Here is a 14,979-nt window from a genome sequence, read left to right on the forward strand (position 1 = left end):
TCTTTTTATGGCTGAGTAATATTCCATTGTATATATGTGCCACATCTTCTTTATCCATTCATCCAATGATGGACACTTAGGTTGCTTCCATGTCCTGGCTATTGTAAATAGAGCTGCAATGAACATTGGGGTGTATGTATCTTTTTGAATTATGGTTTTCTCAGGGTATATGCCCAGTAGTGCGGTTGCTGGGTCACATGGTAGTTCTATTTTTAGTTTTTTGAGGAACCTCCGTACTGTTCTCCATAGTGGCTGTATCAGTTTACATTCCCACCAACAGTGCAAGAGGGTTCGCTTTTTCTCCACACCCTCTCCAGCATTTATTGTTTGTAGATTTTTTGATGATGGACATCCTGACCAGTGTGAGGTGATACCTCATTGTACTTTTGATTTGCATTTCTCTAATGATTAGTGATGTTGAGCATCTTTTCATGTGTTTATTGGCAATCTTCTTTGGAGAAATGTCTGTTTAGGTCTTCTGCCCATTTTTGGATTGGGTTGTTTGTTTTTATTAATATTGAGCTGCTTGAGCTGTTTATATATTTTGGAGATTAGTCCTTTGTCAGTTGCTTCATTTGCAAATATTTTCTCCCATTCTGAGGGTTGTCTTTTCATCTTGTTTATAGTTTCCTTTGCTGTGCAAAAGCTTTTAAGTTTCATTAGGTCCCATTTGTTTATTTTTGTTTTTATTTTCATTTCCCTAGGAGGTGGGTCAAAAAGGATCTTGCTGTGATTTATGTCATAGAGTGTCCTGCCTATATTTTCCTCTAAGAGTTTTATAGTGTCTGGCCTTACATATAGGTCTTTAACCCATTTTGAGTTTCTTTTTGTATACAGTGTTAGAGAGTATTCTAATTTCATTCTTTTACATGTAGCTGTCCAGTTTTCCCAGCACCACTTATTGAAGAGACTGTCTTTTCTCCATTGTATATTCTTGCCTCCTTTATCAAAGATAAGTTGACCATATGTGCATCGATTTATCTCTGGGCTTTCTATCCTGTTCCTTTGATCTATATTTCTGTTTTTGTGCCAGTACCACACTGTCTTGATTACTGTAGCTTTGTAGTATAGTCTGAAGTCAGGGAGCCTGATTCCTTCAACTCCATTTTTCTTTCTCAAGATTGCTTTCACTATTCGGGGTCTTTTGTGTTTCCATACAAATTGTGAAATTTTTTGTTCTAGTTCTGTGAAAAATGCCATTGGTAGTTTGATAGGGATTGCACTGAATCTGTAGATTGCTTTGGGAAATATGGTCATTTTCACAATGTTGATTCTTCCAATCCAAGAACATGGTATATCTCTCCGTCTGTTTGTATCGTCTTTAATTTCTTTCATCCGTGTCTTATAGTTTTCTGCATACAGGTCTTTTGTCTCCTTAGGTAGGTTTATTCCTGGGTATTTTATTCTTTTTGTTGCAATGGTAAATGGAAGTATTTCCTTACTTTCTGTTTCAGATTTTTCACCATTAGTGTATAGGAATGCAAGAGGTTTCTGTGCGTTAATTTTGTATCCTGCTACTTTACCAAATCCATTGATTAACTCTGGTAGTGTTCTGGTGGCATCTTTAGGATTCTCTGTGTATGGTATCATCACCTGCAAATAGTCCGACTATATTTTCAAGTTGGATATTTTACCTGGATTTATTGCCCATAATAGATTGGTTAGGGAAAAAACAATTATGAAGAAAATTAGCTTCTGCTCTAGAACTTCACTAGGTTATTTCCCAGGTGAGTGGAATTCAGCATGAATTTCTCCATCAAGGAATCTAGTTACTAAGACAGCCCCCAAACGGTTCGTAAGTGGACTCCTCTGTAAACCAAACCCCACAGCTGGGATCCCACGAGCAGTGTTAGTTGTTGCTAGATCAGGATTCTAGGGACCACATGGCTCAAACAGAAAACTCATGGGCAAAGGCTATGCAAAAATTCCTGCACATTTTAACAAGTTCTGTCCACTTACCAAGACTTCTGACAGACTCTGCTGAAAATGTTAGAGCTTGAAAAGATTTCCACACAAGTTAGACAATGATTATCCATCTTTTGAGGGAGATCTTAGCAACGCTCTTGCCATTGCCGAAGTCTTATTTAGATTTCATATTACCCTTTTCACACTTTTAACATGTTACTGCGTTCCTTCTTTGGGTGGTCAAAGGAATAACAAACTACAGCCAGGACACATGTAAAGCAGGGTTCCAGTTTTCAGTATGATCTGAGCAATAAACTCGAACCCTGGACTCTAAGTGAATCTGATACCATTCTCTGTGCTGCTTTCCTGCTTCATGAACATTCTGCTACATTTCATTATCGTTCATACTTATGAGCAAAGGAGCCGTTCTTCTACTCCAGCTACTCTGTTTTCAAGGATATCTGATTTAAAGTGGATAAAAGGATAAGTGAAAAATAGTTATCAAAAATATTTCACAAAAGTACAGTGAATGTGGTATTTCTCATGTAGTTTGTCTCATCATTTTTAAAAATTTCTTTTATACATTAACACTATGACTATTCTAGAATAGAAAGGTCAATCTGTCTACTTCTATAGGTAGTAGCAGATGGATCAAGGAGTATTCTAGAAGAGAGGGTTAGGCCCAGTTTGTATGAAAAGAACTGAATTTTTATTTAATTATAAAATAGTCTCTTGGGATTCTCTTATTTTTATAGAAGCCCAAATCACACGACCATAAGACGTTTATAACATCATTACCATTCTTAATATATCCCCCCAAAATCCCTTTATCAGCCAACTACAATTTTTCAAAAGCCCTTTTATATACAATATGGGTCATTTGTAGTCTGCCTTTCTTAAGTCAAGGAATGCGTTGTACCGTATCCAATACCCAAGATTCGGTGCAGTTTGACGTTTTCTTGCCAGATAACCTCATTTGGGTTTGGTTTCCCTGGTGTGTGCTCAGCTCTTTGCTTCCCGGCAGTCATGCCTCTGGTCCCCTGAGGGAGTTGAACTGGGCAGGCTCTTGGCCTCTCTCCGGTGCCTCTGGGAAGGCCCTGAGCCCAACTGGAGACCCCTAATTGAGGCAGTGGTTGGTGGAGGGCACTCTGGAAGGCTGACATCAAGTAGGATCTGTGTAAGGAGTCATCCTCTGTGACCTTCTGCTCCCAAGCTGCTTACAAGCTGCTTTATTCCTAGAAAGCTGTGGACCTCCCACACTAAAGACTGTGATCTACAACTGGAGTGATTCGGTATCTCCAAGCTGCTACGGGGAGTTTGGAATTCAAGATACAGCTCATTCTGAAGATCCAAAGATAGCTGAGTTAACTCCTGGTAGGAAAACCTAGGTTCAGATCCCAGCAGCGTTCTCTTCTCCGAAAAGCTAGGAGCAGCTGGCAGGAGGCTATAATTCCTGGCTCTTTGCAAGGAGAATGCTTTAACCTTGCATTGAGCAGATGCCTCATTGGCTAGATACGTAGCATTGAAAAAAGAACTCTTCCTTTCAGTGGTATGGCATGATTGGCAATATTTTTACAACTCTGTTTTCATTCTGATGTATCCGTTATGTGCCTGCGGTTTTATGGCCAGACAAGGAAGCAGCCTTTGGGGGTGATTTTGGAGCTAGGACAGAAGTTCTGCTGTGCCCCACACATGGGATGCCAGAATTCTGAGTTTGTTCAAAGAAAGAGGATTTGAAATTTCCAGAGGTTGAGGGAAAACAAAATGTGCTTTGTTAAAAGAGTTCGACCATGTCATGACTCTTATCCTAACAAAGCTATTTGGTCTTTTTAAGGAAAACAAATCCAACAGACAGGCCGGGGGAAGGCAGCTGGCTTATGGCTGTTCATTTCTGAGAGCTGCCTAGTGCTCAAAATGAGAAAAGTCAATGGGGTCTCTCCTAAGGTGAAGGGAAAGTCCGCCAGCTCCTCTTCGTGGGGGGATTACAGTTAGAGCCTTATTTAGTGTGTGGCCCAAGTTAGAATAGAGAACACCTGCCTTGTCATCAACGAACCACAAAGGATGAAATTCTATTCCTGTGCCAATAAGATGTGGGAATTTTGAAAATTTATGGAAAGCATGAACTTGAAAGTATAAGAGATGGGTTCCAAAATGCAGAGTGTATCACACTGCCATTTAGAAGTCATTTCTGGTTTTGGGTGTGTGTATTTGTGTCAGTATTTTGAATTTTAAGGTTGGGAAGGTAAATGTAGGAGCAAGAGAGCATAACAGCAGAGAAGATTCCAAGACAGGCAAGACTGGACAGCGAATGCTTGGCATGAGTCCTGAATGCTAAGGTTGTGGGTGAGAGATTATTTTTCTCGGATCTGCGCAACATGGAACAAATTCCTGACCCAACTGGTCCACTGCCTTGGGGCTTTTGTTCTTCTCTGAAAAAGTTAGAAAAAAACCCAAAAAGAAAGGAGGTATCTTGCTCAATTCTAGTTGCTGTCCAATCTCCTGATTTTTTTTTAAGTTAAACTTTTTAATTTGAAACAATTGTACGTTAACATGTAGCTATAAGAAACAATACAGAGAGACCTCTGTACCCTCTGCTCATTTTCCCCCTCGATGGTAACATCTGGAAGCTCTACGTACAGGGTCACAACCAGGTAATTGACATTGATACATGTGCAAGGTACAGAATGTTTCTGTCACCACAAAGGTACCTAGTGTTGCCCTTTTATAATCACAGCCTCTTCCTTCCAGCCCTGACTCCCTCCTCAACCCCTGGCAACCACTAGCCTCTGCTCCCTTTCTGTAGTTTTCTAATTTCAAGAATGTTAGCTAAATGGAATCATACAGTATCTAACCTATGGATTGGCTTTTTTCACTCAGTGTAAGTCTCTGGAGATTGATCCAGGAGTTTGCAGGTATCAGTAGTTCTTTTTTTAATTGACTAGTAGCATTCCATTTTATGGATATACTGGTTTGTTTAACCATTAACCTGTGAAAGGACATCAGTGTTGTCTCAATTTTGGCTACTATGAATAAATCTGCTAATAAAGAAAAGTTTTAACTTTTCTGGAAAAATGCCAAGAGTATCGTTGGTGGGTTGTATGGTAGTTGCATGTTTCATTTTTGGTTTTGTTTTCTTTTGTTTCTTACAACAGTCAAATGTTTTCTAGGGTAGCTGAACCATTTTATATTCTCACAAGCAATATATGAATGGTCTAGTTTCTTCTCATCTTCATCAGAATTTCAGATTGTTACTTGTCCTTATTTTGGCCCTTCTGATAAATGTCTAGTGATATCTCATTATGGTTTTGTTTTTTTCACTTACCTAATGGCTAATGACATTGAATATCATTTCATCTGCTATCTGTATATCCTCCTCAGTGAAATGTCTGTCAGTGTCTTTTGCCCATTTCCTAATTGTTTGGTTTTTTTAGCTGAGTTTTGAGGGTTCTTAACTTATTCTAGATACTTGTCCTTTGTCAGATATGTGGTCTGCAAATATTTTCTCCTAATTACACCTTATATTTACACCCGATGGACAACAGTTCTTAATTTTGATGAAGTCCAATTTATCCATTTTTTCCTTGTATGGATTGTGTTTTTTGTTGTCAAAAACTTAAAACTCTTTGTCAGGCCCTAGATCCCAAAGCTTTTCTCCTGTTTTAATTTTTTCTAAAAGTTTCATAGTTCTGCATTTCACATTTACATAGTGACCTATTTTGAGTTCATCTTTTTAAAAAGTGTGAAACTTAGAGACAATAACTGCTCTGCTTATGCCAGGCAGCACAGAAAACACTGTTTGCCTTCCCTGCCATCCCCACCAGTGGGGACCCTAGACCTCCACCCTCACAAGGCCGTGCATTATTGAGCACCTACCACATCCCAGGAGTAGACCAAGAGCTCTCCAGGTGTCTCGAATCAATGTCAGAGGCCTGGCTTTTAACGTGGTGTTGTGTGGACAAAACAGCAGAGTCCATCAGACTCAATTAGAACTTGTTAGTTGAGCTGCATGATATTGGGAAACTGCTCCACTGCTCTGAGCCTCTGTTTTTTCATTTGTAATAAGATGGTTTTGAGTATTAAATTAGATAAAATATGTCAAATGACTTGTGCAGGCAATAAATGGTCTCATTTTTCTCCAAACTGATCCATTGCAGCTGTTGAGAATGTTAGCAACGGGCTCTTGTTGTCAGAACAGAAAAGACCAGTTGTATACAGCTGGTCCCGAATTTTCTAAGGGCTAATTATCTGGTTTACAGATAAACTAGGAACCTTATACTCTTGCTTCCTAGCTTGGTAGCCAACACTTCGCCTAGTAACGTAGCTACTGGTACTAGTTAAGTAAAGAGGGCAAATGAAAATTTTATTCTGATTCAGTTAAAATATCTCAAAGATGGACTTAGGAAAAGAAACTGACATGGATGGGAACAGATTTTTTTAAACCTGATTTTTTTAATATGATCAACTCTCATTAAATTATGGGGAAAATATGAAACACTCATAAAATTAAATTCTGTAAAATATGTGAAGAAATTCTACCTGTTCTGTCTGAAGGGAAAAAATTGTCAGCTTATCCGAGGTCAGTTCTTGAAACCATCCACGTTAAATTTTCTGATTTTTATACAAGCCAAATTCTACGAATTACTTTTGAACTCCCTTATTGAATGGTATAACATTGAAAATTCAGCTATCACCTTTGTTTATTCTCTCAGCACTTACATTTTGTTATTTGCTTTTATTTCCTTTCACCATCTCCTCTTTCTCTTATTAAAAGAAAAAAAATATATATATATATAATGCCTCCCTCTTCCCTTTCTTAAAATCTTTCTCCCAGTGGCATCTCCAGAACTATGTCTGGGATTAATCACATTGTGTTGGATCTGCCACAAATACTTTATTTTTATACAATTGATGTTAAACTAAACAAGCACCAAAGGCATTTCTGAAATGGCCATTTACAGAAAACACAGAAGAGCAATGTGCAGGGTGAGGGCTTAGGTGGCAGGTGGAGAGGGGTCATTTCTAGTCTGTTTCTTGGGTGTGGTGGGAAGACCACTAAGGCTCACACACATCTGTATCTCGGGTCCTTTTTAGGAGCAACTGTATGAGCCACAAGCAGCCTCCCCAGTTATCATCCACCCCACCCCCAACCTGGGCCCCTCAAAACCCACAGCTCACACACATGTCTCAACCTCTGGAATTGGACCTGTCCTTCATCAATTTATTGTCTTATCATTTAGTCAGAGCATGTTTTGAAGATAAATAGCAAATTCATATAAAGAAAGTAAATAATTCCTTGATGGTGTATATATTTTGAAGTTTGATCCTGGCAATGCTTGTCCTGTTAAAATTAAGCACATCTTTTTAAAAATATTTATTTATTTGGTTGCGCCGGGTCTTAGTTGCGCCATGCAGGCTCCTTAGTTGCGGTACGTGGGCTCCTTAGTTGCAGCATGCATGTGGGATCAAGTTCCCTGACCAGGCATCAAACCCGGGCCCCCCACCTTGGGAGCACGGAGTCTTAACCACTGTGCCACCAGGGAAGTCCCTAAACACATCTTTTAACTAGAAGAATAAGCCTGTGTTGATACTAGATATAAAGTCTGCAGATTAACCCAAGTTTGGGGAAGTCAATACTTTAATTGACGTTGGCGTTTGATACCTCACTGGGGGCATTGGTTCCTTGGGTTATCTGCTAACACATGATTCTCATCACATGAGGCTATGGGGGGGAGGGTAAAAAAAATTCTCTTCATAGGACTGACATTATCTAAATACTCTCAAACTATGATTAATCAACCCAAGAACTGATATAATAATGTAGCTGACAACCCTATTGTTTGGCTGAGTTACTCTCTCATATGATAAAGTCAACCGAATTTGGATGTGTGCTTTTTAATTTTCTCTTCCATTGCTGGCCACACCCAATGAACTAAACAACCCTTTGCTCTGATGTTTTCAGCACAGTAAATGCCTTTTTTCTTTTCATTTTTACGATCCCAGTATCCTGTTTCTCAGAGGAACATTTCATCTCGACAGCCAGGGAGAGAGCCTGGATGCTCAAGGTAAGATTTCAACGTAAATTATGTTGCATGACTCCCTGTTTACAGATTAAATTGGAGTGTGTATTATTAATGCCTTTGTAACAAATTTATTTTCAAAATTCCATTATACAGTTAAAGCGAGTATTCGAGTAAACATGCTTCATTAAAACATTGTTTTTCAAACTACATTCCATTTCCCGTATGTACTAAGGGCTAATTAACTGTTATCCGCAATTCCTCTAAAAATGCTCAAGCCACTTAAAGTTTAACTTTGGAGATCTTATTGGTGAGAAGTGAAGTGAGAGAATTTTAAGATATAGTCAAATGACCTCATGACATTTCTAATTATGAAGAAGGGATTATTTGTTAAAAATCCAGACAACTTCTCTGTTGACTTTACAGTAGAGGTGGGCGTCTTAAAGGAGATGAAAGCTCAGGAAGCCTCATTTTTTCAGTTTGGGATTTGTGTTTGAGACAAAATCATTTGACCTTCTGTTGTTTCCCACTGGTGTTCCATCTACTATTCCAGGAGCTCACTAGAACAAAGGAACAATTAACTGAAATTCCACCAGATGGCAATATTTGGAAAGCCATCGAGTGAGGTTTCAAAGATTTGAGCTATTTATTGTTCACACCGAGAATAGTCTCACAAAGTGTAAAGTCCTAGATTTCATTAAGGATGTTCTAAACATCTTTTGTTTTACTTTTTGCCCACAGCATCAAAATGTTTACTGGGGGAAAATAGGTGTGTGGGGGGTATGTGTTGTTTTCTTTTGTTTATCATTCTGGAAGGATAAAATTAGAAACTTCATTCTTCAGTAATTCTCCAAACAGTATTGGTGAGTCTTAAAAGCTCAAATCAATGGGTAATATACCATATTTGTCTTGGGGTCTCTTTGTGATAAATGCTATGATTGATGGTCATTTTTAAATGAATCATTTGAGAAGAGAAACCGAAAATTCTTAAGAAGAGTAGAATTTTAAGGAGTTGCCTAGATATTAAACCAAGTGAAATTTACAGGTACAAAATTCTTATTTGTAATGATTTGAAATAATTAAGGTTTATTTAAATAGGATGAGTAAACTTTGTCCCTTTTGCTCTAAGGAAAGTAGAGATGCTGTATGTACCCTGAGTGGTGCCCAAAGAGCTGCCCTCTTCAACAATCAGAACTGGCCTTAGGACAGAGCTGAGACAGAGGGAAGGAAGTAGAGAGGCATCTGAGGGCAATTGAAATAGGAAGAACCAATAAGAGGAGCCGCCTGAGCTTTCCATGTGCACATAAAAGCAGTCCCTGAACAGAACCCTCAGACACTGTTGATGGGAATGTAAGTGGCTGCACTATGGAAAACAGTACGAAGGTTCCTCAGAAAACTAAAAAGAGAATTACCATATGATCCAGCAATCCCACTCCTGGGCATATTTCCAGACAAAACTATAATTCAAAAAGATACATGAGCCCCTAAGTTCATAGCAGCACTGTTCACAATAGCCAGGACATGGAGACGCCCTAAATGTCCATCATCAGATGAATGGATAAAGAAGATGTAGTATGTATTATATTTACAATGGAATACTACTCAGCCATAAAAAGAATGAAATAATGCCATTTGCAGCAACATGGATGCAACTAGAGATTATCATACTAAGTGAAGTAAGTCAGAAAGAGAAAGATGAATATCATATGATATCACTTATATGTGGAATCTAAAATATGACACAAATGAACCTATCTATGAAACAGAAACAGACTCATGGATATAGAGAACAGACTTGTGGTTGCCAAGAGGGAGGGGGTTGGAGGAGGGATGGGGTGGGAGGTTGGGATTAGCAGATGTAAGCTATTATATACAGAATGGATAAACAAGGTCCTACTATATAGCATGAGAAACTATATTCAATATCCTATGATGGGGCTTCCCTGGTGGCGCAGTGGTTGAGAGTCCGCCTGCCGATGCAGGGGACACGGGTTCGTGCCCCAGTCCGGGAAGATCCCACATGCTGCGGAGCGGCTGGGCCCGTGAGCCATGGCTGCTGAGCCTGCGCATCTGGAGCCTGTGCTCCGAAAGGGGAGAGGCCACAACAGTGAGAGGCCCGCGTACCGCAAAAAGAAAAAAAAAAAAATCCTATGATGAACCATAATGCAAAAGAATATTTTTGAAAAAGGATGTGTATATATATATGTATAATTGAATCATTTTGATGTACAACAGAAATTAACACAACATTGTAAATCAACTATACTTCATTAAAAAAAAAAAAGCAGTCCCTGGACAGGCACTGAGTGCCCTTTGAAACCCACTCGTGTGCCCTAGGAGGGGGCCTATATATCTGGTGTCCAGGACAGTCCTAGTTAACTTCTGCTGTCCTGGAATATCATCTTTACCACCCCCTTTCACCCTCAAAATTCTGTCTGGATAATAAGGTGATTGTATAATTTATCTTCCAAGCTGGCATGTTTGAAGAAAAAGTAATAGAAAAAGATGGCCTGATATCTAAATTAGGTGTCTGTGTATAAACCTCCTTATATATATGGGGCTATGGGACAAATTCTTTTTCTGTAAAGAGCCACATAGTAAATAGTTTTCTGCTTTGTTGGTCGTACAGTCTCTGTCACAGCTATTCAATTCATTGTAGCGTGAAAACATAAATGAATGGGTTTGGCTGGCTTCCAATAAAACTTTATTTACAAAAAACAGGGAGCCAGCGGCATTTGGCTGGCAGGGTTTACAGCCTTGTCTCAGATAGTAGACAGTAAGGAAATAGATGGTGGGGAACCAAGAAGACGGCCATCCTTCATTCTTCTCCCTTCTCTTCATATCCCTTCTGGGTTGCAGCCTCCTCATTTAACCCTCTCAGAAGCTAGTATTAATAGTTTCCTTGAGTGAACAATTTCATCATCAGTTGTGTGGTTCCTGAGATTCCTTTGCTGGGTCTAACTGCTTTCTTCTCGTCCAAATCTGTTCCTGCGCCTGCACACCGTGCCTGTGCTTTGTACCTCATGACACAGAACAGCATCCCTACTCAGGTATCACTTGAGTCCTAGTGTCAAATACTGGAGCGATAGCTATTAACAGACATTGTAATTTATGCTTTGGTCCTCACTAAATAACTGTCTATAGGAAATACAGCCACATTAAGGAAACTTTTATGTTGATTCTACCAGAATTTTTATTATAAAAATAATAAATTTAAAGGAAACTTTAGGGGAAAAAAATCACCCATAACAATACCACCCCAAAATAACTATTTTTCTTTCTTTTTTTTCTTTCTTTTTTTTTTTGCATATTTGCTATTCCCTTAAGTATTCCTGTTTTTCTATAGTGGATAACATAGCACATGTGAATGTTTGTGTTTTATTTGATATTAATCACAAGCATCTTTCATGAGTCATCAGAACAATCATTAGAATAGTATTATGTTGTATCAACGTGCCATAAAATATCTTCTAATTTTTCACTAAAAAATGCTATACTAAAAAAAAAAAAAATGCTATACTACGTTTTTTGTAGACTTTGTTATTGTTTTGGTTGGTTCAGTTTAGTTGTTTGTTTTTTCTTTGGTTTTGTTTATTTCCTTAGGACAAAATCCCAGAAGATTATTATCCAAGGCTATGACCATTTGTATGACTTTTAATCTAGTTTACCACGTGTTGTTTTTTTTTTAATTTATTTTATTTTTGGCTGCGTTGGGTCTTTGTTGCTGTGCGCGGGCTTTCTCTAGTTGCGGTTAGCCGGGGCTACTCTTCATTGCGGTGCGCAGGCTTCTCATTGCAATGGCTTCTCTTGTTGCAGAGCACGGGCTCTAGGCACGCGGGCTTCAGTAGTTGTGGCTCGCGGGCTCTAGGGTGCAGGCTCAGTAGTTGTGGCACACAGGCTTTAGTTGCTCCGTGGCATGTGGGATCTTTCCGGACCAGGGCTCGAACCTGTGTCCCCTGGCATTGGCAGGTGGATTCCCAACCACCTGGGTATCACCAGGGAAGCCCCCCACATCTTTTCTTAAAAGGTTTGGAGTACTTTACAAGTGTTTACAGTTTGAGGGTATTAGGCTCACCACAACTTTGTGAGAAGTAGCACTTAATTTATTCAATAATATTTATTGAATGTCTTCTATATGTAAAGAACTGTGCCAATTACTTTGTGTGTGTGTGTATATGTAAACGTATATGTATCAATATATAAATGATGTGCTCCTTCCACAAACATTTATTGAGTGCCTACTATGAACTGTGTATTGTAAGATTTTAATGGTGAGCAGAAGATAGCTTCTGTCTGATTTTGACCTTACTGGGGAGCTAAGATACCTAGTAGATAACTGTAATAAAATACACAAGATGAGACACACCATAGGAGAAATATAGTTAAAATATGAAGGCGTTTGGGAGGGGTGAGGGGAGGTAGAAATGGCATCTGAGCCAAACTTTGAAGGTAAATTGGATTGGGATGCTTGGAGATGGTGAGATTTGCCCTTCATTCCATAAGCGTGTCTTGATTGACAACTACATGCCAAGTCCTGTGCTACAAGCTCGGGATATAAAGGGGAACAGACAGAGCTCTCAAAGCTTACTCTCTAGTGGAGTAGACAGCCTTTAAAAATAAAATTGTAAGTGTGATCGGTGGGATGGCTTATCTAGCAGAGGATACACATGGAGGTAGGGATGAAGCCAGGGTTTTCTTTGAAGAGGAGCTTTTCCCTGGCTCCTCCTTTGGCACTGTCTTCACCATCAGTTATTGGGTCAGAATCCGTGGGAGATCTGCTTCTGGAAGTTTGAAGGTTACTCTAGTTGTACTGACCAACATTCCAATTAAAAGTGGCCTACATTTACAGCTGGTTCCCCCAGTGGGCATATTAACTGAGAATGCACAGAGCCTAAGGCTGGGATCAGCAAGACCTACATCCTGGCCCTCACCAGCTGATGACTGAAGCAAAGCACTAAGAAGTACAGGGTTTCATGGGTGTTTTGTTTTCTAACAGCTGGAAGGAACCTCAGTAATAATCCAATCCAACTCACTCATCTGACAGATGCACGTTCTTTGTGAAGAGAGCTGGGTGACTAGCCTAGTGTCAGACATTTGGTGACAATGCCACGGCACCAGAACCCTGGCTTCTGACTCTCACATGCTCTTGTGCCATATTCACCGCTGTAATTTCTTCTGCCTCATCTATACCACCGACGTAAAAAGAACTAAAAAGGGTTAGCCTAAGCGTTCCTTGTGCCTGTAGAAGCAATATGTGTTTTACCCCTCTCGGACCACAGCAAACAATAATTTTAAAGTAAATATTTTTAATTTTAAAAGTAATGGATAGTGGTAGAAAGGGAGAGAACTTGGAACAAATTCCTGCATCAGCCATTTACCTCCCTTAGATTCTGGGCAAATAACTTGACCTCACTGAGTTTTTACATCTTGAGTTTGTTGTGAGAATAATTGGCAGTAACGTTAAGTGTTGGATCCATTATGGGCACTCAGCAAATGTTTATTTTCTTTCTCCTTTACCTCCTGGAGCTACAGGTTCTTGACAGATTTCCTTTTGTTTATTAATGAGGTGACCTTGTAAGACTCATGAGAATTAAATGATGGAGTGAGAGTACATTCATAAAAAAGTATCTGGTGCACAGCTTAATGTTCTCATTTCTGAATTTCACTGGACTACAGTTAAGTAGAGACTTAAAGGTTTTTTTTCGTGGTTCTTTATCCTTTTCTTCAGTAGCTTATTTTATATGGTCTGTGAACATGTTGGTGAGACTTAGAATTCATTCATTTTCTCCATGACTTATTTCAAAATGATTTGTCAAAGAGAGAAAGATAATTAGATGAAGAAAATATGGCTAAATGTTAACTACAGAACATAGCTGGTGGGTATGGTGTACATTATGCTATTATACAATTTTTTCTACTTTTCTGGATGTTTGAAATGTCCCAAGTCAAATTATTTTTGGAGGATTACATATTAAATATGAAGCTTCTACCATGGCCCCATCACCATGCAAGGTGCTGAGGGTATGTTTTGGGCAAGAAAGTCAGGGTCTCAACCCTGATGGAGCTATGGCCCACCATAGCGGACACTAATAAGACAGGCAACTTCCTCTACAGGGTGCTAACGGCTATGGTAGGGGCTCCCATGGCATCCTGTGATCCTCCTAGCAGTGACAGCAAAGCCACGACTGGTGCAGGGAGGTCAGATGGGGCTTCCAAGAGGCAATGACATCTCATCTAAGACCCAAAGAAAAAGGAGGAGCTAGCAGGTGTTGGGGAGAGGGGGACTGCAGGGAACGAGAGGTTGTTTGGGCAGAAGGAGTAGCATCTTCAAAGACCTGGAAAGAAGATAAGAGAAGCATATGACATTTTAGCACAATTGAAAGACATTCAGTAACGAGCTGCAGCATCAAGGTAGTAGTCAGAAGGAGGGTTGGATGGACAAGCAGATCAGGAAGGGCCTTGTGAGGCCAGTGAAGAACTTTGAGTTGTTATCCTGAAAGTGATGGTTGAGGTGTTTTAAGTAGAGAAGTAAAACTTCTATCATTTTTATCTTAGGATGGTCCCTCTGGCAACTGTATGAAAGTGATCGGGAGGGGATGAGATTAGAAGTGGAGACACAAAGTGGAGGATGATAATGAGCATCTAGATTAGCTGATGGTGGCAGCTGGGGTAGAGAGAAGTAGGTGGGTTTGAGTATAGTTTAGAAAGCAAAATAGCCAGCATGGGTAAGGGAGAGGTCAAGGTCTAATTCATTCATTCAACACGTGTATGGAGTGTATTGAGTGCTTGTTATGTGGTAAGCCTATTTCAGTGCTGAGAAGAAAAAGTCAGGTAAGGGCTATAGGGAATACAGGGTGCGTATAGAGGGGGCTAATGGAGAGGGGTCTTTCGCCAAAGCACTCATTATCCTTCGGGACCCCCTTCAGGGATGTCAAAGTAAGAAGTAGTCACCTGGCAACCGTGGAGTTCAGTGGGCTTCCCTGGGAGCTCCGCCAATGGCAGTGCTGTGGTTTGCAGAGGGTGATGCCCAGGTGCCTGATATAAGTAAGTGGGAGCT

The 14,979-nt window shown here is 39.8% G+C and overlaps 1 protein-coding gene across 4 annotated transcripts in view; it reads left to right on the forward strand.

Moving 5' to 3' along the window:
• The window catches only part of MAPRE2 (microtubule associated protein RP/EB family member 2), a 163,162-nt gene that overhangs the window by 18,810 nt on the left and 129,373 nt on the right, over positions 1-14,979 (forward strand). For 3 of the 4 annotated variants that reach the window (XM_089895065.1, XM_022586973.3, XM_089895067.1), the window contains exon 2: positions 7,906-7,967. The exons of the other annotated variant lie outside the window; for it this stretch is intronic. Coding sequence is in view for 1 of the 3 variants with exons in the window: in XM_022586973.3 (XP_022442681.1) it covers positions 7,906-7,967 (62 nt within the window). In the remaining 2 variants the exon portion in view is untranslated. The remainder of the gene's footprint in view (positions 1-7,905; positions 7,968-14,979) is intronic. 4 annotated transcript variants of the gene reach the window in all.

Source organism: Delphinapterus leucas, chromosome 14 (genome assembly GCF_059928025.1).
Source record: "Delphinapterus leucas isolate spDelLeu-1000000601 "Yukka" chromosome 14, BTC_Dleu_Yukka2, whole genome shotgun sequence".
NCBI lineage: Eukaryota > Metazoa > Chordata > Mammalia > Artiodactyla > Monodontidae > Delphinapterus > Delphinapterus leucas.